Source organism: Equus caballus, chromosome 2 (assembly GCF_041296265.1).
Source record: "Equus caballus isolate H_3958 breed thoroughbred chromosome 2, TB-T2T, whole genome shotgun sequence".
NCBI classification, from domain to species: domain Eukaryota; kingdom Metazoa; phylum Chordata; class Mammalia; order Perissodactyla; family Equidae; genus Equus; species Equus caballus.
Window position 1 is genome coordinate 40485229 of NC_091685.1, and position 27684 is coordinate 40512912.

A 27684-nucleotide genomic window follows, 5' to 3' on the forward strand; every position below is an offset into this window, starting at 1 on the left:
GGGAGCAGGAGAAGTTGCACATGTGCGCCCTCCCATCTCTAGGAGGGATGGTTGTCGAGATCATTGTCAGGGAGTCCCTGGCCAACTTGAGAGGTCACACACTGAGGAGGAAACACAGAGGTTAAGGGTGAGGGACAGAGCCAGGATTGTTGCCAGCCCTGGCTGTCATCCGGGTCCAGCTCCTGGTTCCTGGAGCATCCTGCCCTCCCCGCCAGGAAGTCTGGGCCGCCAGGAGTCATGGGGTCGATTCCCAGAATCCCAGGGTCCGGGAGGCCAGGGCAGGGCCAGGAGTTGGACAAACAGCTCAAAGGTGAGCCAGCGTGGGGCTCTGGACTAGGCCTGGCCAGCCGGACGGGGCACCATGAGGTGAGTGGGAGCCCCCACAGGCGCCTGCAGGAGTGAGGGAGGAGATCAGGCCCCTCTGGACCCTCACTGCTCCCCACGCTGCCCCCAGGCTGCTGATCTTCCTGGGGCTGCTGTGGGGCTCAGCGGCCGGCGCCCCGGGCCTGCAGTGGCCCAAGCCCGTGTTCGGGCGCCTGGCATCCCCCGGCTTCCCCGGGGAGTACACCAACAACCAGGAGCGGCACTGGACGCTGACCGCACCCCCCGGCTACCGCCTGCGCCTCTACTTCACCCACTTCCACCTGGAGCTCTCCTACCTCTGCGAGTACGACTTTGTCAAGGTGCCCGCAGGGCCGGGGGTCCTGGACACTCTTGTGGGCTGGGAGGGGGGCTCCCCAAGGACAGGCCGGGGCTGAGGGACAGGGACACCTGGGAGCAGAGTCTGGCCTCAGAGGGAGGGAGGGCAGGGCTTGGGCCTTGTTGTCCCTCCCTGTGACCCTGAATCCCACAGCTGAGCTCAGGAACCAAGGTGCTGGCCACACTGTGCGGCTGGGAGAGCACAGACACGGAGCTGGCGCCCGGCAACGACACCTTCTACTCGCCGGGCTCCAGCCTGGACGTCACCTTCCACTCCGACTACTCCAACGAGAAGCCGTTCACAGGCTTTGAGGCCTTCTACGCAGCAGAGGGTGAGCCAAGAGGAGGCCGAGTGCTGGGGCTGATGGTCCATCCGCATTGGGGCAGTAACCCTGTGCTACGCCAGGCCAGCCTCCCTTTAGTCTCCCCACCTCCGAGCCCGGATTCCTGCCAAACCAGCAGGAAAGTCCACACCTCGGTCCAACATCTTCCACACTGCAAATATCAATAACAGCCATGACCTCCACTCATGGACTCAGCCCCGATTCTGTGCCAGGTGCCGAGCCAGGGACATCCTCACAGCCCACCCCACCCCCCAACCCCTGTGATGCAAGGGCCGAGTGAGCCCATTTACACATGGGAAAGCGGAGGGCCGCCAGTCTGAGTGCTGCTGAGAATGCACAGAGCATGGCGTGCTGTATGTGCATGTGGGCTTCAAGTCTGACACGATTTCAGATTCTGGCTCCTGCAGGGACCAGCTGTGTGACCTTGAGAAAGCGCCTCAAACATTCTGCGCTCCTCAGGAGGCGGCTGCAAGGGTTCATTGGAGCTTGAGTAGCAGACCCGCCTGCGGGGTTCAGCTGCTGGCTGCTCCCTTCACTAGCTGTCCTCGTTGGTGCAAAAAGGTGGTATTTACCTCTCCCTCCAAGTGTTGCGGGGAGGCTGCAATGACCCCAGGCTCCAGTGCTTGGCCGGCACCAACCACCTTGGGACATGAGGCGGCTCCTCTCACATCAGCCATGAGGCTGAAGATCTGAATCTGAGCCCAGGCCCTGAGAGCTGTCCCATTTTCTCTCCTGCTGACCGCCTGCCTGGCCCGCCTCTCCCCTAGACATCGACGAGTGCCAGGTGCCCCCAGGAGAGGCGCCCCCCTGCGACCACCACTGCCACAACCACCTGGGTGGCTTCTACTGCTCCTGCCGAGCGGGCTACGTGCTCCACCAGAACAAGCGCACCTGCTCAGGTGAGCCACCCCGGGGCAGAACGAAGGGAGGACCACACCCGGCGCGCGGCCCAGCCCCCACCCGCCCCAGGATACAGTCGGCAGGATACAGTTGGTTCCTCCAGGCCGTAGCTGCTCTGGAGGGACCACTGGGCTTGGCCCACTAGCCACTTCTCCTAGGCAGGGGCAGCCCCTTCTCTGATAATCTGTCCCCTCCTGCCATCCATTCATCTGATCACATCCTTTAACTCCTCCCCCACCTCCTTCCATCCTTGACTCACTCTCATCCCTCTTCAGCTCATTCACTTGATTAGCATGCCTCAGGCCCCCCTCTGTGTACCTGGCCCGTCTGGGCTCTGCGAACCCTACCCCAATACAGCCACCTCGCCCTCCGTGGGCAGCTCCCAGGGGAAGGAGTGGGGCACCTAGGCCTGGCTCACACAAGCTTCTCCCCCAAACTTCAGGGTGGGAGGCAGGGCCTGCTCACAGGCACCGGTTCCTGGCCCCCAGCAGGCCGATCCCTTTGGGCTCTAATGCCTGGCGCCTGGACAGGAAATCAGCTGGTGCCCTTGGGCGTGGGGAGCCCTGACCTGCTGGCGCTGACCCTGCCTCCCCTGCTCGGCATCTCCCCCATGTCTCTCCCTGTCTCTCTGTTCTCTCTTCCAGAACAGAGACTCTAGCCACCCGTCTGGCTCCGGCCTGCCAAGCGGGTCGAGGCCAGAGCAAGGCCCACTGGCTGCAGCTCTGGGTCGGGCCGACATTGCTGCTGCCATCAGCCCCCCATTCACCCCACCATGGACCTAACAATAAATCTGGCTCCACTCCACCTGCTGCTGCTGCGTGTCTCTGGGGTGGAAGGGTGGAGGAGGGTGGCAGTGTGCACCCTGGCCTCTCCTTACTCTCATCGTAGTCTGGATGAGCCCTGGTGGGTGGCAGCTCCCTCCACAGGGCCACAGGCTCCTTTGTCAGAAGGGCTTGCTCTGGGCCCTCCATTTTGAAGAGGCCCAGATAGGGGTGGGGGCTGGCCTGAGTTCACACAGGGAAACAGAGCTCTCTCTACTCCCCCACTGGGTCCCCGTGGGCTGAGCTCAGAGCATCCTTGGACCACCTCTTGTCCAGAGGGCAACTCAGGCCCCGCATGTGCTGGGCCGGGGGAGCCTGAGCCAGAGCAGAGAGGCCCAGGGAGATAGTCATCAATGGACAGTCTGGTCCCCACATCCAGGGGCAATTCCCTCTGCCCCATGGGGAGCAGCCCATGGAGGAAGGAGGGCAGCGTTGGGACTCTTCATTTCCTAGAAGCCTCTCAGCTCATGTCTGCATCCCTCTCCATGGCCGGGGGGCAATGGGGGCAGACCCCTCCCACAAATGACATTCTCTCTGCAAGGGCAGAATTAGCTGTTCCAGTGAGGAAAGAGGGCCCCAGACTGGCTTATGATCAGTGTGGGCTTGAACTTCTCTCAGCTGCCCCCAGGGCAGAGCCCAGACTCAGGGAAGGTGGGCATGGGGAGGCCCTTCCTGACCTCCTGACTGTTCCAGGTGGGGACCCAGGGGAGGCTGGACTGGCCTGAGCTGGGTGCAGGTGGGAGTCCCCTGGTGGACGAACTTGGGAGTGGCCTGGTTCAGGGGGCAGGGTGAGGGGCCCCCCCAATTCCTGAGGAACAAGGAGAGTCCCCTTCCCTTCTCTTGGTGCCTCCTGCCCGCTGAGAGAGGCTGACCTCACCCACTTGCCTAACCCCTGGGGTTGTGACTCTGGCCCAGGACTCCCCCCACCAGGAGCCTCAGCTTAGGGCCCCACCCTCTCTGGGGGTGTGAGGCGGGGCCCCTGGAGAACACATATCTGAGTGCCACCCGTTTCAGCTAAAGCCAGAGAAACCCCTTCCTTAATTGTCCCTTCAGCTCCTGGGGCGGTGGTGCGGTTTGGTCTCCAGAGGTGCCCCTGGCCCTGGCCGTGTGCAGGCTGGACAGGCAGGGCTGGGTTATGCTGCCTGCGCCCAGCTCATGCCACCCTGTCCTCTCCCCTCTTCCCAGCCCTCTGCTTGGGCCAGGTCTTCACCGACCGGTCTGGGGTGATCAGCAGCCCTGAATACCCACAGCCGTACCCCAAACTCTCCAGTTGCACCTACAGCATCCACCTGGAGGAGGGGTTCAGTATCATCCTCAACTTCGTGGAGTCCTTCAACGTGGAGATGCACCCCGAAATCCAGTGCCCCTACGACTCCCTCAAGGTCTGGTTCCCATCACCCCCACCTCATCCCGGCTCCTGCAGGTCCTGAGGTGACAGGGACCTCTCCGCTTTCAGATTCAGACAGACAAAGCGGAGTACGGCCCATTTTGTGGGGACACATTGCCTGGCAGGATTGAAACGAAGAGCAACATCGTGACCATCACCTTTGTTACCGACCAGTCGGGGGACCACGCAGGCTGGAAGATCCACTACAGCAGCACAGGTGAGGGCAGGTGGGTCTCGGTGCCCAGCAGGAAGCTCTTCCAGAAGCGTCAAGGAGCTACATACGATGGAACTCTTCCTTGCCAGGCCTGGGAAGCACAGGGGAGGAAAAAGTTTTCCTTGATCCTTTTAGGGTCCCTGGCTGGGTCTGAAAAGTCAACTGACAAAGACACAGTAATAGGAGAAAAGCATCCACGTTTAGTTCATGTCAGTTTTCCATGGCACGGGAAGTGAAGGTTTGATGACGAGTGCGTGGTCGTGGAGGAATATGATAGGTTAGGGGTGTGAGGTCAGCAGTAAACTGAGGGAAGCTTAGCAAGGACTGTGTGTTCAGTCTTCCGGGAGTCACTTTGTCTGTGGAAATAAAGCTTCTCTCTGGGTACAGGGAGTGCAACTCCCAAGTGAGGGTCTTATGACCTGCTTCAGGGAAGAAGTGGGTAGGGGGGACAGTCAGAGTGACCTTCCTGCTTCCACCATTTTCTCAGACTCCCTCAGCTTAAAATACTCAATATGCCAAAGTGCCGTATTTTGGGGTAGTGTGTCCTGAAACCCATCAGAAGACAGACCAGGTTTGAGTGGGAGGCAATGGTCCTGTCGACGCAAAAGAACCAATGACCGTTCCATAAGCAAGAGAAATAAGATGAGTTTATTTGAGCCAGAGTGAGGATCATAACCCGGGAAGACCCTAGAAAGCGTTCCAGAGGCATGGGTTTCAGTGCAGTCTTCTACCTTTTTAGAACAAAGAACACATTAAACACACCCAGCATACATTTGGCCAAAATTTCAAAGAGGTATTTAGTTGCAAATCAGCAGGTCAACGTGACCCTGATGCTCTGAAAGGGGGCTAATAGGGCAGGGCGTTGGGGCGGAAGCATGCATTCTTATCTTAAGAGTGCGTTCTTTACTTTAATGGATAAGCAGATGTACAACGTGTGTTTAATAGGCCATAAGTCAGGCCTTTAGTTCAAGCCAAATCAGTTTTGAACTCAAATAATTACCCCATATACCTCAATATGTGGAAATCTCTTGTCAGTCCCCTAAGGGACCATCCACCCACCATCCATCCATCCATGCATCCTTCCTTCCACCTGTAGGAGAAAAAAATTAATTTTCCCTTTACCTGTGGCTGGGAACAAAAGACAGATTAACAAGAGAAAAACAAACAGAAGTTTATTAACATGTCTATCTCATGTGTACACAGGAGATAACCCAGGGGAAAATGAGGAAGTCTCAGAGGTGGTTTAGAATTCAGGCTTAAATATTATCTTCCGCTAAAGACAGAAGAGAGAAGGGTGTGTGGCGGGCTGGTTAAGGGGAGGTGACCAGGAAAACTATGGTAAACAGGAGTCAGGTTTGTTATGCAGATGGAAGACCCTGCCTTCTCCACTGAGGAGAGCTTCTAGAGATTTAATCATCCTTCTCCTGGTCCAGAGGAGACATTCTCACAAATGGAGATTTCCTTTGTAAATGTAAATTTCTCTTAGAAAACAACAACTTCTACTGTGTTTTCAGAGCTTCTCCTGTGTCTGCTCTTTCTCAAAATAATCCTTATGCCAAAGAGGCATATTTTGGAGTGCCATGTTCTACCACCCTTCACAAACATCCATTTGTCCGTCCTTCTCTCCCTTCCTTCCATCCATCCATCCTTCTCTCCATCCTTCTCTCCATCCACCCATCCATCCTACGGATGTGACCTGACCTTTTGTGGGGAATATGTAATGCAGAAGCCACAGTACCCACCACCATAGCCTCTGCCCCTCAGTCCAGTCTGGTCACAGCAACATAACCTCAGCCCTGACAAGCACAGCCAAGCACCAGGCATGGTGAGGGTCCAGAGGGAAGACCTGGCCCAGGCAGGGGCTGGGTGCCAGGGAAAGTATCCTAGGACTGGAAACACCTGAGATTGGATTGAAAGGCTAAGTAAGTGTTCAAGGAAGGTGGAAGGGCGTTCCAGGTGGAAGGGAAGAGTATGTGCAAAAGCCCAGAGGCTCCACGGTTGAGGGTGTGGCACTGTTGAGGGTGAGCTGGGGTGTGCAGGGATGGGGTCTCGATCACGGAGAGTTTGGAGTAGACCTACACTTCAGGGAGTCTGCAGCTGGGGCCTGTACTATGCCTCTCTCAACTGCCTCCACTGGCCCTGGCTCCGTCCTCTGGAGCCCAGGGGGTCTTCTGCCACCTCTTCCTCACGACAGACTTTCAAATGCTAGAAGGTGGTTCTCAGCCTGAAGCAGCCCATTGGCGCTACCTCCTTAAGACACAAGTTCAGGTCCCCCCACCTTCCAAGGCACTGACCTCTGGACATTGATGTGGGCTTGGCAAGCCAAGGAGTCAAAGGAAAGATTTCCTGGACTCTCAAGGTCTGGTAGTAGTGCTCCTTTACTCAGAGAATAGCATGGGGACAGGACCCATGGGCAGTAAGAGCTGCAAACATGGGTTGAGGGTTAGGGCTAAATTTATAAGGTATAGGTCTGTGGGTTATTTCTTTACAAGACAAAGGAAAGATCACGTAAAAAAGTCGTTAAAACAGTATCAGTGTACGTGGGGTCTGGCTATCAGGTGATCCTATAACTTTGGATACGAATCAGGTCTAATCAGGTCAGGATGTCCTACACTTCCCGGAGGATGACATAGATCGGCATGTACGACAAGATGCCTTGGCCACCTCTCCCTGGGGCAGCCTTGATCCTCATCAGACATGTCTGTGCCTCTCACCACTCTCAGCCAACAGATCTTTCAGGATGTTGGCATTGCAAAATAACCAACAACCATTCTATAGATACGATAAGAGAAGTAAGGTGAGTTTTACTTGAGCCAGGATGAGGATTATAACCCAGGAAGGCAGTTTCCAGAAAGGTAGAAAGCATTCCAGGAGAGGCATGGTTTTCAGTACAGTCGTAAACCTTCTTAGAACAAAGACCATACATTAAATAAGGTGAGGATACATATTCATCAAAGTTTTAAAGAGGTATTCAGTTGCAAATTAGCAGGTCAACATGACCCGGATGTCAGGAAAGGGACCTTCCAAACAGGGCGTAGGAGGGGAAGTATGCATTCTTATCTTAAGGGAGTGAACCTTTTTTTTTTTTTTTTAAAGATTGGCATCTGCACTAACATCTGTTGCCAATCGTTTTTTTCCTTCTTCTTCTCCCCAAAGCCCACCAGTACAGAGTTGCTTATTCTAGTTGTGAGTGCCTCTGCTTGTGCTATGTGAGACGCCACCTCAGCATGGCCTGATGAGCGGTGCCATGTCTGCCCCCGGGATCCGAACCAGGAAAACCCTGGGCTGCCGATGGAACATGAGGAGTTAACCACTTGGCCACGGGCCGGCTGTGGGAGTGCATTCTTTAACGGTGAAAGCAGATGTACAATGTATGTTCAATGGGCCATAAGTCAGGCTTCTTTAGTTCAAGCGGAATCCGTTTTGAACCTGAATAGTATGTGAAGATCTCTTGTCAGTGTTATTGGAAGAACAGAGTAACTGAGCTGGGGAGGCTGGAACTGGAGGTAGGGCCCTGGCTCAGGGCACAGGCTCTGGTGTCAGACTGCCTAGGTTTGTCTCCCGCTGTACCGCTTTCTGTTTCCCGGCTGTGACACTGAACCTCTCACATAACTGTTCTGTGCCTTAATGCCCCAATTATCCAATTAAGGACATCTCCTTGGAAGGGTGGGCTAATGCATGGAAGGCACTGGGCACAGGGCATGGCATGGAGCACGTAACTATTAGATTATAGGTATTAGAGTAATTTAAAAAACGAGAGCGGTGGGCCCGGTGGCGTGGTGGTTAGGTTCATGCACTCCACTTTGGCGGCCTGTGTTTACAGGTGCGGATCCAGATGTGAACCTAGCACCACTCATCAAGCCGTGCTGTGGCAGCATCCCGCATAAAATAGAGGAAGATGGGCACAGATGTTAGCTTAGCAACAATCTTCCTCAAGCAAAAAGAGGAAGATTAGCATCAGATGTTAGCTCAGGGCCAATCTTCCTCACAAAAAAATAAAAAATGAGAAATTGGACTAGAGAAGATTACTCCTTGGGCCACCCCTGTTGGAAGTGTGGGAAAGGGTGAGAGACTGAACAGGAGACACACCAGCCCTTTGGGAACATTTCATTTGCCTCCTGTTCATTTTTGAAAGCCTTTCATTTTCCTGTAGGTCGAAACAATAAAACTTTTAAGACTGAAGTGCTGGTTTCAGAGCAAGTCAGAGGGGAGAATGAGGTTTGCCAGCTGGTGGGTGAGAAGGGGCCAGGACAGAGCCTCCAGGTGCTTATGAAGGAAGGTGCCAGCAGGGCGCTGGCCTGGGTACCATGCAGCCTTGGGAGGCCCTGGGCTCCTACAGGGCCACCAGTGCTGTCCCTGGAGATTGGTTTCCTGAGGGGAGACTTTGGGGGCTGCCTGGGACTGAGAGCCACCCTAGGGCACAGAGATCAGGTGCGGGAGGAGAAGGGGACTCAGTAAATGGCAGGCACACGCTGAGGGGTACCTGGCTGTGCCCTCACGTGGGGGATGGGCTGAAGCCTTGCGGTGACAGCAGGCCAGGTTTGGCAGCCAAAGTGGAAGACAGTCTCCCCCGAGGCTGGAGCACCGTGGGTGTGTGCTCACAAGGGAAGGCACGAGGCTTCCTGAGCGCCAGTCTGGATCTGCGTCCCAGGTTTCTCCCGGTGGGAGGGTTCATTACAACTCACTCTTTCTGAGTGCCCAGCAAAGCACTAGCCCAGGTGCTTTACACTCCATCCTCAGGACCCCCACGGAAGCTGAGCAACTATTCTCCTCCCACTCATCTTACAGATGAGGAAACTGAGGCTCAGAGAGATTAAAAATACCCACTGGGACACGGAGAGCTGTGACTCAAACCCTGGAATCTGGCTTTTTCCCTCCCAGTTACTCACTTGGTTTTCGGCAGTGTACGTCAACTCTCTGGCGTGGGGCAGACACTCCACTTGCGTGACCGTACATTTTTTTTTTAAACTGTGGTAACATTGGTTTACAAATGCGCATCTTCTTGCATGCCTGGCTTTCTCGCACAGCTTTGGCTGAAGCCCAGTCAAAGCAACAAATCCTAATTTGCACACCAACCAACCAAGCTGAATCTTGCCTTTGGTTTTAAATCTGCAGAACATTACCCTACCGTGGCAAGCACTCTACATGTTAAGGGTTTCATTTACAAATCAAGAACTTCAAATTGCTAAATTCAGACTTCCTGCTCTAGACCACATAAAAACCACTAAGCCAGGTTTTCCTCTGCACAGCTCGGCCTTGCCCTGATCCGACGGCACCACCTAATGGCCACATCACACCTGTGCAAGCCACATACATCCTGAAAGACAGCTTCTCCGTCTTCTGCAAGACTGGCTACGAGCTTCTCCAAGTGAGTCAACACAAAACTGTCAGCGCACCAGGATCGTGATAGTTTTTAAATGCATACATATTTATATCAGCAAACATGTGAAAGGAAAATAGGAAAACAGCTGTTGTCAGCATGCTGGTTTCTTTAGCCTATGGTTAAACAACAAAAATCAAAGGAATGGTACGTTTCCAAAAAAGAAAAAAAAAATGGATGACTATGGAGAATTTTTGCTTAGGAATTCTGCCTTTTTAAAAAAGGCTACTTTGGGGCCAGCCCGGTGGCGCAGCGGTTAAGTGCGCACATTCCGGTTCCGCGGCCTGGGGTTTGCTGGTTTGGATCCCAGGTGCAGACATGGCACCGCTTGGCACGCCATGCTGTGGCAGGTGTCCCACATATAAAGTAGAGGAAAATGGGCATGGATGTTAGTTCAGGGCCAGTCTTCCTCAGCAAAAAGAGGTGGATTGGCAGCAGTTAGCTCAGGACTAATCTTCCTCAAAAAAAAAAAAGGCTACTTTGGAAAGCTGGTGACTAAAATAGACAACTTTCCTCTATTCACACATTACAGCAGCTCTTGCTAGAGTGGCTGACACAACAGAAGGATGAGTTTGCCATCCTTGTCTCATGTGATCAGGCTCCTCCTCCTGGTCAAATGATGACCTTTATATGAAACAGTTCCTGGGCCCACAAAAGATTAAATGGTGCCAGGAAACAGTAAATTCTGCAAAGTTATAAATAGTGACCACTGTTAAGGGAGAGGCAGGATAATTTTTAAAAATGCTTAGCGTTGCTTTAGGGGCACAGGTGAGAGATTAACATGTCCTCTTTATGTTCTTCAAAATTGTCACCAAATCCCAGTGGTAAAAAGTAATAACAATAAAACGATAGCTAGCTATGCAGTCCAGTCCTTTGGAAGGGGAAAAAAAAAGGGAGAGAGAGACACTTTTCCCACCTTGCAATCTTCTTGGATGGGCTCTTTTTCACAGCACCTTGCACTGCAAACCTGTTTAGTTTCTAATTTAAAACAAAACAAAACAAAACCTCCTCCTCTCTTTTGAAGCATATTCTGCCAAAGCCATCTTATTTCATTTTAAAGTCTGATTTTAGAAAAATAATATTTCAATGAATGAAAATGTTTCTCCATAAATGATATTAGCAAGGAAAACTGATTTAGAACACACATGTGAAGCTTATGAAGTGTTTTTAGTAACTTTCCTCCAGCTAATGGAGGCTGGAAAATGGCTAGAAAAATCCACATTCACTCCATGTCTGATCAGGTTGGCCTTTTCCAAACTTCTGACCACCACCCTTTGGTACGTTATAGAAAGGAAGAGTGGGACATCAGCAGAACTGTGAGATCTGATGTGTTCCTGGATTAAAGTGGAAAGCATAAGATCTATCATAAATTGCTGCAGAGGTTAACATATGATTCCTAAACTGCCAGTACATCTTGAAAGGTGATATACAGCAGAGGTGACATAACCAGCAGAGCTGACGGCAGCAAATACGCACATACGTCAAGGCACAGTTGAGCTGTGCCTCTGGGCACGGGGGTGTGTTCAGCCCCTTGGGAGTCCCTCGCGAAACACTGGCAGAGGAACTACTGCGGGGGCACAGCTTTGGGGAGTGATGTTATGATGTAAACAATGAGATTAATATTTTCTGAATTCCTCTTTAGGGGGGTTATTTGCCCCTGAAATCATTTGCTGCAGTCTGTCAGAAAGATGGATCTTGGGACCAACCGATGCCGGAGTGCAGCGGTACGATCACGTGACAACTCCCTTAACTCCTGCTGCTGCTATTACTGCTGCTATTGTCTCTTCCGGTCTTCTTACAATGATTGTTTACGAGGCTTGAATTCCAAATTTGCTTCTCATTCCCAGTCTCTCAGTGTGCTCTTAGCGGTTAAAACGGGCCAAGCTACTAAGAAAAGTATTTGCTTTAGAAAAGCGTGATCTTTAAAAATATTTTTCTAAGTATAAAACACTCATACAGACGGGAAACAGAGAAAATTACAAACATCTTAATACCCATAATCCCACCGAATGAGTGTACAATCACTGTTATCATTTTGGTGTCTATCCCCCCAAGTACACACATATCTCAACGTGTAAACATGTATAGGCTACTGTATGCAGGGATGGGGTAAGAGAGTGTGTGTGTATATATATCTACCTATATATACACACACCCCCCAACCTGGGCTGATAGCATACATTACCATTCTGTGAACTAAGAATCACACATCTCAACATTTTTTCCAATTGCAAATACATGTTAACTTGAAAAAAGTATAAATTAACAAAAATATATAGTGAAATCCTCTCTCTCTCAAATCTCCAAATTAGGACTAAGAATTTGGGGTCTTTTCCTTCACATTCTTTATCTCCTATGCTCTGTATACTAACATATTTCACTATTAGATACTTTTTAATCAAAATAGGATACTTAATCTGACTGCAATGTGCTCTTCCCCCTACAAATTGTTGGGTAACTTTCCTCATCAATTCAAGTATTAATAGAGCCAGTTGTTCATTTTAATAACTGCATAGTATTATCATCATACAATGTATGCTTTTAATCTGATTTCTGCTTCCAGTTTCTTACTATCACACACATGGCTGTAGTTCACATCCCTGTATATATTTTTGCATATTTTGTGCAAGTGTTTATACAGAATTCCTAAGGGAATTTAAATATGTTCATTTCATAAGTTTACATTCCCACCAATTAGACTACCAATTTTTTTTTTTTTTTTTTTGAGGAAGATTAGCCCTGAGTTAACATCTGCTGCCAATCCTTTTTTTCTTGAGGAAGACTGGCCCTGAGCTAACATCGGTGCCCATCTTCCTCTACTTTATATGTGGGACGCCTGCCACAGCATGGCTGGACAAGAAGTGCTATGTCTGCACCCAGGATCCAAACCGGTGAACCCCAGGCCACTGAAGCAGAACGTACGAACTTACCACTGTGCCACCGGCTGGCCCCAAAACTACCAATTCTTTTAATTCAAAAACCTTACAGGGGCTGGCAGCAAAGGGAGTGTCTGGAGTCAGATTCGGCACTTTTTGCTGGGAGTTGTGGCATCTCCTCTATGTGGAATCAGACAATGTAGGCAAAGCACCTGGCCCAGAGCCAGGCACACAGCTATGAAGGGGCTGAAAGCTATCTAAACAATCTTTTAATAGCCACAGAAACACATCAACAATTTTTAGGTGTCTACTGTGTGAAGAACTAACTTTTAGACTGATATCACTGTCTCACGAATTGGTTATTTCATATTAGTAATGTCCTAACAAGTGTGAATTCTAATCCAAATTCAAGGTATTAGGACTTCCAGGTCTTCTAAAAAGTTCGATTTATGAAAAGGCTTTTTTTCCTTCTTCTCCCCAAACCCCCCAGTATACTTGTATACTCTAGTTGTAGGTCCTTCTGGCTCTGCTGTAAGGGAAGCCACCTGAGCACGGCTTCGTGAGCAGTGCTAGGTCTGCTCCCAGGATCTGAACCAGCGAAACCCTGGGCGACTGAGAGAGCGCGCCAACTTAACCACTCCGCCAGGGGGCCCGGCCCCACGTGAAAAGGATTATTAAGAACAAGCCGAGGACTTCAGAATTGTCCGTATTTCTACCTTTACAGACAAGCAAATTGCAAACCGAGTACCTTTCCCTCGCCCCAGATAGTACAGGCACTCATAGGCTGTGCAGCCTGCTTCCTTCTGTGTTGCTGTTTGGCTGCAAACCTTTATGTTAGAAGTGAGAGGGCTAAGGCAGTGCAAGTGATTTCAAATTCTCTTCCTTTAGGAAAGGCATCATACCACTCCTTCCCAGGGACTTCACATTGATCTAACCATTTAGGGACAGGCATGAGAGGGACGCTTTAAAACCACACTAAAGCAGGCGCCAGCAGCGCTGTAGTGCTTGGCCACCAGTGGCCAAGTGTTTAAGTTCGCGCACTGTGCTTCGGCGGCCCAAGGTTTCACCAGTTCGGATCCTGGGTGTCGACATGGCACGGCTCATCAGGCCAGGCTGAGGCAGCATCCCATATGCCACAACTAGGACCCACAACTGAAAATACACAACTATGTACCAGGGGTCTTTGGGAGAAAAACGAAAAATAAAATCTTAAAAAATCTTTAAATTCGCACTAAAGCGGTTCTCCCCACTTTCAGAGATGAAATCAATGAGGCCCACTGCACAGGGGAACACGAACACGGCTTCAAGTCAAGCAGCACACAGCACAACCACCTATCATCAGTCTGCACATCTCCTCAGTGTTAGTACAGAAAGTGCAAACTGATGGACTCCTCCCTCTCCCTCATTTCTTAGTTGTTGACTGTGGCCCTCCCGATCATCTCCCCAGTGGCCGCGTGGAGCACCTCACAGGTCCTGAAGCGACCACATACAAAGCTGAGATTCAATACCACTGCAATGAAACCTTCTACACAATGACAACAAATGATGGTAAGCATACTCTTCAAAGCTGGGGATGCGGGATATTTGGGACCTAAGTCCTCATGATCTGAAAATAAAACACTAACCCACAGTTTTGGCTAAGGCTAGACAAAAGATTAAAAAAAAAGCACTTGTCCCACCTGCTAAGTGAAATATCACAGCTTAAGTGACTTTAATGTCAATTTGCAAGAATCTGAAAACAGATCTTATCTAGTAAATGACTACTACAAACACACAATATATTCCAAATGGTTTAATTTAACAAGTCAAAACCTTATCATTAAGCACTTGAGATCTTGATACATATTCAAGTTATACATCTAAAAGGTTTCCACTTTGCAAGCAAACACGGTAATGCAGACACCTCCTATTTATGAAATCATGTAAAATGGTTATTCAGACACCTCTATTTCTCACTGATGCTCAAGAATCAACATTTTTCAAGGGGGTATTCAAGAAAATGACAACCACCTTATACACGCAGTTAAACATTTTTGCTTTTCCAATGATTTGCAGGTAAATATGTGTGTGAGGCTGATGGATTCTGGACGAGCTCCAAAGGAGAAAAATCACTCCCCATCTGCGAGCCTGGTAATGGATACATTTATACAAGGGATCTGTAATTGATGGCAAGTAGGACTGGGTAGGAGACAACAAGCATGGCTTTAGCCATGGGAGGCAGAAAAGCAACTTCAGCACTGGGCTGACACCAAGTTAGTATTTCCAGACAATATGTTCCCATGATCCCCTGTCCACAAGGAGAGGGCGTTAGGTGCTGACTGCATCAGTCAGTTATTTTTGACCTTACAACTAGGCAAGCATAAAAAATGAATGATTTTTAAAATTATCTTGAACCATTTACACATTTATAAACATGAGTTTTTCTGTTGAGTTACTTTTCTTCTCTGTAAAAACGCTATTAAAACCCAAAGCTAATAACTTCATTATTTTCCTAAGCAATTGTTTTCGATGACATCTAGTTTTTAAACAATAATGGAATTTGCCCTTTAATAGTACTTAAAAAATTTTTTTTACCAGAACTTGCTCTGAGGATATAGTTAAGTAGTGATTTTAAAAAAAATTCAGAAAGGTAGTATTATATTCATTACCCTTATGCTATTTGGCTTAAATTAGTTTTTTTAAAAACCTCTATCTTAGCTGACCCGTTTATAAGTTTTAAACAAGTATTCTGCCACAACAGGAAACAAATTTGCTACATTAATGAGCGTATTTAGTTCGCAATAGACAGTAAAATTTAATATCTGGAAGAATAAACTAGACCAAAAATAGTAATTTCTGAACCAGAAGGTTCTTGGCTACAACTGCAATGTTCTAATTTTTAAGACATTTAAATGTTCAAAGATGAAAGTAATTTTGCAAATCCCATGATGGTGACCTTAGGCTCCTGCTTTCCCAGAACTATATGGGAAATACTCATTTTACAAGTAAGAAAACAGAAGCAACGAAAGGCTATTTCCTTTCACTTTCTACACACATCACCCAGTGCATCAGCTCAGACAATTCCTGTTTGCCCTCAAAATAATTTCTCCAATCATGCAGATCATTTCTTTTAGCAAAACAAATTCGTTTCTAAAAGTTAATTTTCACTCACCTCATTTTCTGAGGCGCTAAGAAGTATCACATGGCTATTTGAATTGTGCTGTTGTAAAGCAGCCTCACTTCCCTGTATAGGGGGACACCCACCAATTCATGAAATACAATTCTTGGTTGACATTAGATATACACAACTCCAAAGTGGTACTAATTAGAGATTTCTCTAATGGCTGTATATATCTGCTTTTTCACCAGTTTGTGGAAAATCAACTCGTACTACAAGAGGCCGTATACATGGAGGGCAAAATGCAAAGCTTGGTGATTTTCCCTGGCAAGTCCTGTTACTAGGTGAAGCTACAGCAGCAGGTGCACTTTTATATGACAAATGGATCCTAACAGCTGCTCATGCTGTATATGGGCAAAGAGAAGATGCCTCTTCCCTAGACATTAGAATGGGTGCCCTGAAGAGACTGTCACCTCATTACACACAAGCCTGGGCTGAGGCCATTTTTATACATGAAGATTACAATCATGATACTGGTTTCGATAATGACATAGCACTGATTAAATTGAAGAACAAAGTTGTAATCAACAGCAACATCCTGCCTATTTGTTTACCAAGAAAAGAAGCTGAATCCTTCATGAGAACAGATGACATCGGAACTGCAGCTGGGTGGGGATTAACTGAAAGAGGTTTTCTTGCCAGAAATCTAAAGTTTGTTGACATACCAGTTGTTGACCACCAAAAATGTACTGCTGCATATGAAAAGAAGCCCTATCCAGGGGGAAGGGTAACTGGTAACATGCTTTGTGCTGGCTTAGAAAGCGGGGGCAAGGACAGCTGTAAAGGTGACAGTGGAGGGGCATTAGCATTTCTAGATAATGAGACACAGACGTGGTTTGTGGGAGGAATAGTGTCCTGGGGTTCCATTAATTGTGGGGAAGCACATCAGTATGGGGTCTACACAAAGGTCATTAACTATATTCCCTGGATCAAGAACATAATCGATAATTTTTAATTTTATGTCTTCCGTCAGGAAATGATTCCTTATTTTAAAAAAATACCTGTAAAACATCTTAGCAGCACAATGTGACCTGAGAAATATTAACACAGCAGTTGTTGCTACACTGAAAAACCAAAACCAAACTACAGGTGGGAATGCCATGACAGGCACTTCTCAGCTCGCCAGCTTTTCACCCCTTACTCTTTAATTTGAGGGGACATAAAACATTATAGTAATATTCACCATCTTTGCCAATCCAATAGAAACTCACTGGTTAAATTTGTATTTAATTACATACAAAGTCCAGTATCCCTTTTTTGGACTGGCTGTTTGCATTTCTGTAAAATGCCTGTTCGTGTTCTTAGACTATTTTTCTACTATTTTGGGACTTTTCTTATTGATCTCTAACAGAGCGTGATATAATACAGCAGTATTGGTTCAGGAACAACCTTGAAACGTGGTGTTTTTTTGGTAGATCAATTGGAAACATCAATAATTTAGCCTAGGTATTGACTGATTTCCATGTTAAAAACCAATACCACAAAACGATGAGATACAATTTTTCACTTATCAAATTGGCAGACAAAAACAACATGGAATTGCGCTATTTGACGTTGTCATACAACATGAATTTTCTAAAGGACAATTTGGCAATATATATCAAAAGCCTTAAAAACATGCAGTCTTTGACCTAGTAATTCCACTGCTAAGAATTTAATTTAGCTGTGAGGATGTTCCTAGCACTTGGAAATAACCTAAATAATGTTCAAACTCAGACGACAGCTGAATCAAAGGTGGCATTTCCATAAAATGAAATGTGACATTAGAAATAAGTGATGATCTTATAGATAAATCTGTAGTGTTTTTTTTTTCCTTTTTACAATGAATACGAAATAGTCGGGCACACTCAACTAAACAATAGATCACAGATCATACAATTGCTGAGTATAGTAGAGAACTCACAAATACACAATTAAGAGGTATACTCTCCTAGTACTCAACAACAACAAATTATTCTAATTATCACATGCATTTTCTGAATTATTAAGTAGTTAACATCTTTCTTTTTCCTAAGGACAAAATTTGAGCTCTGACTTAACCTTAAAAATCTCATTTCATTTTAGTTGGCTAGTCCTCCCTAAAAAGTTTTAATAACTAACATTTAACAAAATTTTTCTTTCTAGCCAACGAGTTACCATTATATGTAAAAATTCATTGTGAGTTTTGGCTTTATTTCTCTTGTGCATATAAATTGCCAACTTTTTGAGACTCACTTTTCAAAGGTAACTTTGCAGCATCTTTGTTACATATAAAAAAGAAACTATGTTTTTCCAGTAAGACTCCAGACACTAAACTGTGGTGGCAACAAAAATTTTTATTCAACTGCTTCAAAAAAATTTTTAGAATGCATGTAGATGACCAAATAGACTTTAAAAACAAATCTTTGCCAAATAGTTTACTTCTAAACTTCAAAATTTTTTTTTAGGGTAGAATTAAATACCCATAGCTATGTAGTACCATAAACATGTTAATATAAGGCTACTCAACATTGAAAGCCTTCTAAGACTGGTAACTAGATTTACACAAGTATAAATAAGGGATTAAAACCATGCCATCGACAAGTTAACTTACCCCTGGGTTCCTTGAAGGCTTGTCAGTTTAGTCTTTGGAGGTCCCCCGAATACCATTTTAAGTGTTACCATGTTACTGCTGCTGAGTAATATTGCAAGTGCTAAAATGCAAAATTCAGATGGTACAGGGTTTGGAAATCATGCAATTTAGATGCAGGAAAAAAAATTAAAACAACGCAAGATCCCTTTACAGAGAAAACTGAACAACAAAACAATGTGGCGATCACAAGTCCAAAGGAAGACTTCATTTATAAAAGTTTAAAACACGTAACTTGCAAAATGACAAACCTATTTATCATAATCTAATTAGATAAGGGCAATAGTAAACTATCAACACAAAAATTGTTACATTCTTCCGTTAGAAAACGAGCTCAACTCTCACAGAAGTAGCAGTTACATCAAAAGTACAATAGAGAATCAATATATTATTGCTTTTACATACTTCACACTGCATCGTGAGAGTCTGAGTTTTGTAAACGATTTTATTCAACATTACTATAATCCCCCACCTTGGGAGGACAAAGCCCATTTCACTTAACACTTCCACAGACAGACAACCCACCCTGCTAGTTCTTAAAGCTATCAGGCTTCTTAAATGGATTTCAGGCACAAGATAATTTGTGGTTTCTTCTACTTTATCCCTATTGCAATTAATTCCACTTTTCAAATCCAAAACTAGAAAGGTGCTGATATTCCCTTTTTTCAATTGATATGCTTTGTTACAAAGCACTGAAAATAATTAACATTGTTTTGCCAACTCCCCCAAATAAGAATATTTTAGAAGGCATGACTTCCCAATGGAGATTTATACAGGCCATGTAAATAGAACATCACCCAAATGCACAGAGGCACTAAGAAAAAGCTGGAGGGTACTGCTTACCATTTTAGGTGCGGTCACCCAGACTTATTAAAAACTAGATTTAAAAAGAAAAAAAAAACTTTTCACTTTGGACAATGCAAGAACATATAGCAATTAAGTCTGGGTATCAGATGTCAATGCATGACAGGTGATGAATCCATTTGACTTGAGACAACTTTTCAAATAAGTTTATTTGAAGCAAAATAAGCTACTGCCAAGAAACTTTATGAAAGTTCCATCTCAAAAGGGTCAAAAAAAGGGGAATTAACTGCTATGAATTCTTTGCATTCAGGGCTGCAAAACAAAGACACATATTATTTAAATCAGTTTTATTTAAGAATTTCCAACATTGACAACTCTTATAAAAAGCATCCAAGCACAGGACACAGAACCGCAGCAAACAGCATTCTTATGGGTAGCTAACAGACATTAGAACTTCCACCCTTCTTTGAGACACCCCGAGCTCACTGGTGAACTCTGCTTCCAAGTACTCCTGCAAAGCACACCACAAGCTCAGTCCATGTTCTCAACCCATCAGCTTCAGTTCACATTACCACACTTACAGATCAGTAACAGAAGAGAACACACACCAGACAGCATTCACAGCAGTTGACAAAGGGGTAGGGGAGATACAAGTATCGTTTCACTAACACATTCAACTAATGTGGGTCATCTAAGAACAAAACCCAATTAAGTCTTCCAACAGCTGTGGATGTCCTTTGAATGCAAAAAACATTCGTACATTATTTGCTATCATTGCTCTCTGCACACTCTCGCACCAAAGCCACAGGATTGAGAGACACATCTCGCCAAGTTAAAAAATATCCATTATGCACCACCAAGTCTCTGCACGCGCTCTCTCCTTTTCTCGCTCATACTAGCCTTTCATGCCTCGGCACCACCATCAATCCTCACACAAGGTTTCAAAAGTTCAAACAGCCTTCTGGTTCCATATCACAGCCTTGCGTTCATAGCGTTGATACGACTCCATGAAATAAAGAGTAGCGGATAAAAATGGGACACCCACCGTCAAAGACGCAGCCTGTGCAGTGTGATGACGAATTCTTGAATGAGAAAGCATGTAGACAGAAGCATTCCTATGGCAGAATATTTACAGCACTACTTTCAATGAAGTGCTTCTCCCATAAACATTTGACATGAGATGAACTGTGGAGATTAAACGAAGGCTTCATATTGTACTTTTGTATGAAGGGAGACACGTGTTAAACACAAAACAAAACAAAAGAACCAAACACTGTGACACCATGATCTCCAGAAAGGAGCTTTTTCTAAGGAAAAAATCCATATGGTGGGGTTCAAATTAAAACAAGGAGAAAAGAATGTAGTTCTAATCAATGGTTTCCATTTTGAACATGCAAAGAATTCACTTGACAAGTCCAGGGATAAAATATTACAGGAGAAACCTTTCGATATCAATTGTAGTGTGTTGGTTTACCAATCAGGCAAACAGCAGTTCACTTTCAAACACTCAATATTTAACCCTTTATGTAACAAAACTTATAAAATTCCTTTAGCTCTTCCTCTGTTTCGAAAGAAAAATGTCAAAAATACTGCTGAATATACTCCACACTGAACAAACCAATTTTGAAAATTCTTAGTACATACGTATTTTACAATATACTTACCATGAGTTTAGAAAAATTTGAATTCCCACCAGTCTATACCAACCAACCATAACCCTCTGTGTCTACATTCCCCAGCCAGAGGATTTAGAATCCATGCTTGAGCCAAAGCCTCCATTAAAACCACTGCCTGACCCCGCATTGGATGCTGATCCCCAACCAATTGCTGCACCTGAATTAGAACCACTGTAAGAGTTATTTCCAGAACCAAAGGCCTGATTTGGCTCCCTCTGCATGTTGCCTTGGCTTTGGTTATTACCTGACGGGCCTGACTGGCTCTGCTGACTGGCTAACATGCCCATCATACCCCAGCTGCTCTGCAGGGCTGCCTGGGCTGCAGCCATCATGGCTGGATTTATGCTAAAAGCGCCAAAGTTCATCCCTCCACCCATATTACTACCTTGATTGTTTCCCAAACCAGCTCCACCCCCTCTACTGTTACCAAATCCACCCTGATTCCCAAAACCACCTGGATTACCACCAAATCTTCCACTTCTTTCTAACTGTCTATTGCTATTGTGCTTAGGTTCAGCATTGGATATATGTACGCTGATTCCTTTAATGATCAAGTCCTCTCCACAAAGAGACTGGGCAACCTATAAGAAATAAGGGATGCGAATAACAAAGATTAAACCATTGATTCATATATCAAAGTGGCAATAAAACTTAAGATTTCAAGCCATTATTTAAGCTGGAGGAAAAATAAGCAACGAATGCTCATTTCATTCAAACCCATAAAATAATCTTTAGCTTTAGTAATGGCAACAAGGATTTTTCAGTTTACTTTCAAAAGATATATAACACTCGTAGTTAAACACCAGTTACTGGAAAATATCTAAAGGGTTTATCACAAATACCTAGGCCCATATACCCCACACCTTATAAGGTTGGAAAGCTTAGCTAAGGATGGCAATTAGCTGAATGGGAAAAGTTCAAGAGAAATTACCTAATTAGCTGGGGCAAAGTTATTAAAGAGGAAAATACCTGATCGTCTGCAAACGTAACAAAGGCAAAAGCCCTGAATGGCTTGGGGATGAAGACGTCTACCACTTCTCCATACTGGCAGAAGAACTGCCGCAGCTCGTCGGCAGTCATGTCCTCCGTGCAGCGCCCGACAAACACCTTCCGGCTTCTCAGAGGCTCATCTGGGCTTTGCTGGTCAGATCAAAAAGAAGGGAAAACATCAGAAACGTTTTACGAGCAATGAAAGAGGCATTATGGTAGAGGATGTAACAAAACCGGTCTGTCTCTTCTATCAGGTGAGTCTTTAAAAAGTAGGTACATTCTCATTTTTTCGCATCGTGCTTCTCTTTCTTGTAGGACTTCAGTGAAAAATAAAGTTTTAAAGTTTAAAGTTCATGAAAGCATACGTGGATTACGGAAAGTCAACGACTGAGAAACGTCCTGGTAAAGATGACCATGTTCCCAATAAGCACGTCTTGCTTGCTTGGAACAAGTCAGGCCTTTGTAACAAAATTAATGTATTCTGATTGTCTTTGTTTTCGCATGTAACTACGCAAGAAATGTTAACTTGCTAGAAATAACAAGAAAAGAAGGAATAAAATGAACAAAGTCTGAGTTTCAAGGGGTGCTAAACTAAGTAATTTCAAATAAGCATAAAATATTCAGCATGTATTAAGGTCCTAAGGCTTTAACAAGGCAAAAGATTCTAAGAACACACCCTGCCACTAGCTTTGCCAAGTGTATTTAATGTTTTATTTTACAGTGTCTTCTAAGGAAGTTTCTCAGCAAAAATTACCAAAGCAGAGGAAAAAAGAGCAAAGTACCTTAGAATTAGGAAGTTTACAGTCACACCATCGTCCATCTATCATATGTCGCTGTGACATTACTTTCACCTGAGTTTCATATTCCGTAAAACGAACAAAGCCAAACCCTTTTGAATGACCAGTTTTAATATCTTTCTTGACCTAGGGAAAAAACCATTTAAATTTACTACAACTACACAACACACAAACAAATCAGAATTCCTCGACAATTTCAATGGCTTCAATTGGACGAGGTGGCTCATTCAAAACTTAAATCAAGTGATTCTTCAGGCAAAAGCAACAGGAGGGTAAACGTTGAATCCAGATCATGTTACTAGTAGAGTAAAACTCATTTACATAATAGAATTTCAACAAAATGTTTTAGAATCCAAAGATAAACTAGATTTAATGTTTACAAAACAATTAAGAAAAGCAGAAAATAAAAGTTTTTAATCTCCTAGTAATTTAAGTTATAAAGAAAAAAGCCAACGTCACCTCACCTCCTTCCCTTAAGCGTTTGTATGATAGTAGGATTTTACAATATCAAAGACAACAACATACAGTACATGCATAAAGGGAAATGGTGTGAGCCAAATTTCTTTTTAGCATCCCCTATGTATACAAATAACGAACACTGAAAATATTTTCTACTGACCATGAAGGGCAGTGTCACTAACACAACAGGAGTTCTGAGCGCTCATTCACTGGGAAAGAAAAACTTAAATGAAATCAAAGTTCACCTGAACCATAAGAACTTCTCCAAAGGTACTAAAATATTCCTTTAGATCCTGTTCAGTTGTTTTCCACGGGAGACCCAACACTATTAAATCAGATGTTTTCTGGACTGCTCTTTTCACTTTCACTGCTGATGAAGCATCTGTCTCATCCATTTTTCTTTTGTTATCTAAACAAAATGGGCAGAAACCTCTTAGAACTCTTCGTTTAACACTTCTTAAAAACACGTTACCTCCTACATCTAGAACCGAGAAACAAAAAGATTCTGCCTAAGAACAATAAGATACTGAAAACTTTTGGCAAAAAGTGATGCTAGCCTCAAGGACAGAGTAAGGCATTAAACAAGCGGGTGAGGCACTTTTCTGGTGCAAGTCCAGAGACTCCTGCATCTGGTTTTGTATATTTGTACATCTCAAGATTACAACTGCATGATCTCTCCTCTCAAAAGGCATTATCAAAACAAAACGAGTTCTACTTCACTTTGAATATAAAATACATTAAAGAGGGAAAAAAGGTTAAAAAACAGTGTGATAATATCTTTCTGCCTATTAAATAGACTTGCTTAATTATTTTAATGCCTGTAACTTAAAGGCTATATACCAAAAAATTAGCAACTTTTATCTCCAGCTGTGGATTTAAGCGTTTTCAATTTTCTTTTTCTTTCTTTTCTTTTTTTTTCAGATTTTTAAAATTTTTTTCTTTTTCTCCCCAAAGCTCCCCGGTACATATTTGTGTATTTTTAGTTGTGGGTCCTTCTAGTTGTGGCATGTGGGACGCCGCCTCAGCATGGCCTGATGAGTGGTGCCATGGCCGTGCCCAGGATCCGAACCGGCGAAACCCTGGGCCACAGAAGCAGAGCACGTCAACTTAACCACTTGGCCACAGGGCAGGCCCTTTTTCTTTCTTTTCTAAACTTTCCACAATGAACTCACATTAATTTTGTAATAAGAAAAAAAAACCTTTAGGTTATTTTTAAAAACCAATATTTGGAAGGGAAGAGGAGGAACGATTTTTAAAAACAGACTTTATTTTTTAGAGCAGTTTTAGGTTCACAACAAAACTTCGAGGAAGATGAGATTTCTTTTTTTTTTCCCTTTTTCTCCCCAAAGCCCCCAGGTACAGAGTTGTACATTCTTTGTTGTGGGTCCTTCTAGTTGTGGCATGTGGGACGCTGCCTCAGCGTGGTTTGATGAGCAGTGCCACGTCCGCGCCCAGGATTCGAACCAACGAAACACTGGGCCGCCTGCAGCAGAGCGCGGGAACTTAACCACTCGGCCACGTGTCCAGCCCCGAGACTTCTAACATACCCACTGCCTCCACACATGGAATAACCTCCCCCTTTATCAATATCCCCCACCAGGGTGCTCTATTTGTTACAACTGATGAGCATACACTGACACATCATTATCTAAATAACATTTTAAATTTGGGTAAACATTCATCTATAGTCAACAGCTCAAGAAACAGCTTTCTTAAAAAAACCGAGTCAACCCTATTAAACATTTTCTTGACATTAAGTCAATGTCTTGCATACTGACCATATATGATGGACTCTTGCAACATCAAGTTATAATTAAAGTACCAGACAGATGTATCAACCAGCACACATTTCTACAGCTAAAATGCACCCATTTCCTTGGCATACTTGTTAATCTTCATGCTTCCTTTTCTTTCTCTTTTTTTTTTGAGGAAGATTAGCCCTGAGCTAACTACTGCCAATCCTCTTTTTGCTGAGGAAGACTGGCCCTGAGCTAACATCCATGCCCATCTTCCTCTACTTTATATGTGGAACGCCTACCACAGCATGGCTTTTGTCAAGCGATGCCATGTCCGCAACCAGGATCTGAACCGGCAAACCCCGGGCTGCTGAGAAGCGGAACGGACGAACTTAACCGCTGCCCCAGCGGGCCGTCCCCGATGCTTCCTTTTCGTAGATTTACAACATCGGGGATAAGGGACAGTGAGAATAAGACCAGAACCCAAAACTATAATTAAGACTACATTAATTCAAGATTTGGGCTACTGCAATTGATGTTCATTTAAGGGGGGAAAAAAAGAAGTCAGATTAGTTGAATGAATGATGTAAGCCTGCAACGACAAAGACCTAACCAAGATATTGGGGCACTTCAGAAGAATCTATTTACAACAGACTAATCTAAATGCAAAGCATTCTTAGTAATTCCTCAAATTTGGCATTAACTTGGCAACGTTTGTTCAGACGATTATTTAAATACATATTTTTCTCTCTAAAAAATGTTTTGTAATTTCCAATTTTCACTAATTTAGACTAGCTGTCTTCGAAACTAATCTAACAGTAACATTTAAAGAAATACTTGGGTTATAGGAGACATTTCACCATGCAGAAAGGCCATGATCTATGACTTCGAATGAGACACAGACCCCACAGTACTTTAGCACTATTGCAACACCAAATGGCAACAAACCTTTGGGATAGTTCACAACGTACACCAGGTTCCCCCAGCCAGCATCCGGAGCATGCAGAATTCCTTCTACCAGCCGGACCCCTCTCATACACTGAGACACTGGATTCCTGTAGCGCAGCCCACAGGCCCCTGGAAACTGGGCTGTCACCGTGGACAGCAGCACCGTCCCATCATCTTCCGACGGTATTTCAATGGGCTCATCATTCTCATCTTCCGTTACCCGAATATATTCAGACATTTTTTCTTCTTTTTCTTAAAGGGAAAGAACACTTGTGTCAAATCAACCGTTTCCTTATAATCAGCTCATCAATACCACGACCATGTCATTGTCCTAAGAGATCCAGAAAAATTCTTGCGGCTTGCACTCATACGTGTTGGTTATCCCCGAAAAGAGAGGAGGCAAAGGCAAAGATAGTGATTCCTATTAAACTGCGATGCCTTGCTAGTTCATTCATCCAATAAATATCTGCTAAGTGTCTACCACGCATGGGGGTCTGCAATTACAACTTTACAACCAGTCAGCCCCAGGTAGCACGCTGGTTACAAGGTGGAGGGGCGAAGGGAAGCAAGAAAAAGATAGCGAACGAGTCATTATTTTATTACAATCGTGATATACGCTGCTAGGAACAAGTCGTACTCCTGGGGGCCGGGGAGAACCTAAACTGGTTGACACACGCGTATGGGTCAAAGCAGACCACCCTAAGCCAGGGATGCAGAATCTGAGTCTTGAGCATTGACTGGGAGCAAGGAGCCAGGTGGAGAGAACAGGGAAAAAGTTCCTCCCTGTGGGACTTCCGGGGGCTCTCCAAACTTGAGCCACAAGGAAAGCGGCGACAGGTCCTTGGCGACGCGGGCCGCCACCTCCCAGAAGCCAGCGCGTGGCGGCCGAGGGAGGGGTTTTTCAGCGCGGCCGAGGTGGGGCCGCAGGGGCACAGGCCTGAACTGACAGCGTCCCCCCGACGGTAAAGTACCGAAAGCACAAAGCACTGCCCGGCCCGGGAGCCAGGCCAGACCTCGGCCTCGGGCTGCACGGCCCCGCGAGCCCGGAGCTCCTGCTCCGGCGCTGGCTGCCACCCGAGCCAGGCCCTAACGACGCTCCCGCGCGAGCCCGCCCGGGCAGAACAAGGCAGGCCCGGCCCCGCGGCTCCCTTCCCGGGGCGGGCGCCGAAGCTGCCGCGTCCGCCTCAGGACAGGAACTGCGGCACCCAGCGCGTCCTCAGTGAGCAGCGTCCGCGACTCACCCGCTAGGCCGCTGCTAGGAAGCCCGACAGGGGAACCGAAGCAGCGAGGGATCCAAGAGCAGCCCAGCTACCGCTTCGCTCCACAAAATGGCGCTAGGGCCGCCTCCTCCCCCCGCCGGCCGTCGTCCTCTCCCACCGGCTCCCCGTCAAGAGGGGGAGGGCGCCGCAAGGAGACGCGACTGCCCTATCCTTAGTCCTCTCAGACCTCCTTACTGGGAGTCTGAGCCTACCGAGCGTGTTGGAAGGATAACGTAAGACCGGCGCCTGGGCCTGAAAAGCTAAAAATTGAAAAAATGTGGGTGCGTTGGCTTTTAACTCCCCCCACGTAGCGTAACAGATGGTTTCGCCCGACCAACCGACGGCCCCGGGTCTCGGCCGGAGCTCTCGTACTTTGAAAGTGCGCGAGACTAGGTCCGGGGCAGGGCTAGGGGGAGTGGGGCGGGGCTAGCGGGGGCGGAGCGCGGGGGTCCCGGACCCTCCTGCTGTCGCTGCTTGGGCGAGCAGAGGAGGCCAGGACCCTTTGTCTAAAAAGCCAGACGGGTGCGTCCTTACCTCTTTCCCTTAGCCTGCATCCACACCTGGAGAGAATAACTTTGTTATAAATAATACCAATGATAGCGCCGACTGTGTACCAGGTGCTTTCTAAG

The 27684-nt window shown here is 46.0% G+C and overlaps 2 protein-coding genes across 7 annotated transcripts; one reads left to right on the forward strand and one right to left on the reverse strand.

Annotated features, from left to right (window-relative positions):
• Window positions 1-230: 230 nt before the first annotated feature.
• MASP2 (MBL associated serine protease 2) lies at window positions 231-17163 on the forward strand. Of its 2 annotated transcripts, XM_023635806.2 has the most exons (11): window positions 240-366; window positions 455-683; window positions 854-1031; window positions 1811-1942; window positions 3950-4146; window positions 4221-4368; window positions 9615-9733; window positions 11388-11469; window positions 14035-14169; window positions 14677-14751; window positions 15970-17163. In XM_023635806.2, exons 1-11 carry the CDS (start codon window positions 362-364, stop codon window positions 16731-16733), a joined length of 2064 nt encoding a protein of 687 aa, XP_023491574.2. In that variant the 5' UTR covers window positions 240-361; the 3' UTR covers window positions 16734-17163. The 2 variants fall into 2 exon arrangements, with proteins under 2 accessions (XP_014593137.2, XP_023491574.2); XM_014737651.3 differs by lacking the exons at window positions 3950-4146; window positions 4221-4368; window positions 9615-9733; ... (2 more) ...; window positions 14677-14751; window positions 15970-17163 and adding an exon at window positions 2588-2747 and having other exon boundaries at window positions 231-366.
• Window positions 14399-27436, reverse strand: TARDBP (TAR DNA binding protein). Of its 5 annotated transcripts, none has more exons than XR_011436547.1 (8): window positions 27038-27436; window positions 25797-26048; window positions 23358-23521; window positions 22639-22779; window positions 21836-22006; window positions 20236-21447; window positions 19230-19502; window positions 14399-18450 (listed from the first exon to the last, which is right to left on the reverse strand). XR_011436547.1 is itself a non-coding variant. In XM_001492865.7 (6 exons), the coding sequence occupies exons 2-6, from the start codon at window positions 26032-26034 to the stop codon at window positions 20917-20919; spliced, it is 1245 nt and encodes a 414-aa protein (XP_001492915.3). In that variant the 5' UTR covers window positions 26035-26048; window positions 27038-27436; the 3' UTR covers window positions 19523-20916. The 5 variants fall into 5 exon arrangements, 1 of the variants encoding a protein (XP_001492915.3); XR_011436548.1 differs by having other exon boundaries at window positions 18074-18450; window positions 19230-19263; XR_011436546.1 differs by having other exon boundaries at window positions 18074-19502.
• Window positions 27437-27684: the final 248 nt, after the last annotated feature.

Excerpts from the sequence above, each read along its gene's own strand:
- MASP2 (XM_023635806.2), top strand. Across the intron at positions 1,943-3,949 it reads GAACAAGCGCACCTGCTCAG|CCCTCTGCTTGGGCCAGGTC; the intron begins GTGAGCCACCCC and ends CCCTCTTCCCAG. Across the intron at positions 14,170-14,676 it reads CACAATGACAACAAATGATG|GTAAATATGTGTGTGAGGCT; the intron begins GTAAGCATACTC and ends AATGATTTGCAG.
- TARDBP (XM_001492865.7), bottom strand. The coding sequence starts at position 26,034 with ATGTCTGAATATATTCGGGTAACGGAAGATGAGAATGATGAGCCCATT. Across the intron at positions 22,780-23,357 it reads GAGAAGTTCTTATGGTTCAG|GTCAAGAAAGATATTAAAAC; the intron begins GTGAACTTTGAT and ends TTTTTTCCCTAG. Across the intron at positions 22,007-22,638 it reads GTAAACTTCCTAATTCTAAG|CAAAGCCCAGATGAGCCTCT; the intron begins GTACTTTGCTCT and ends TGATCTGACCAG.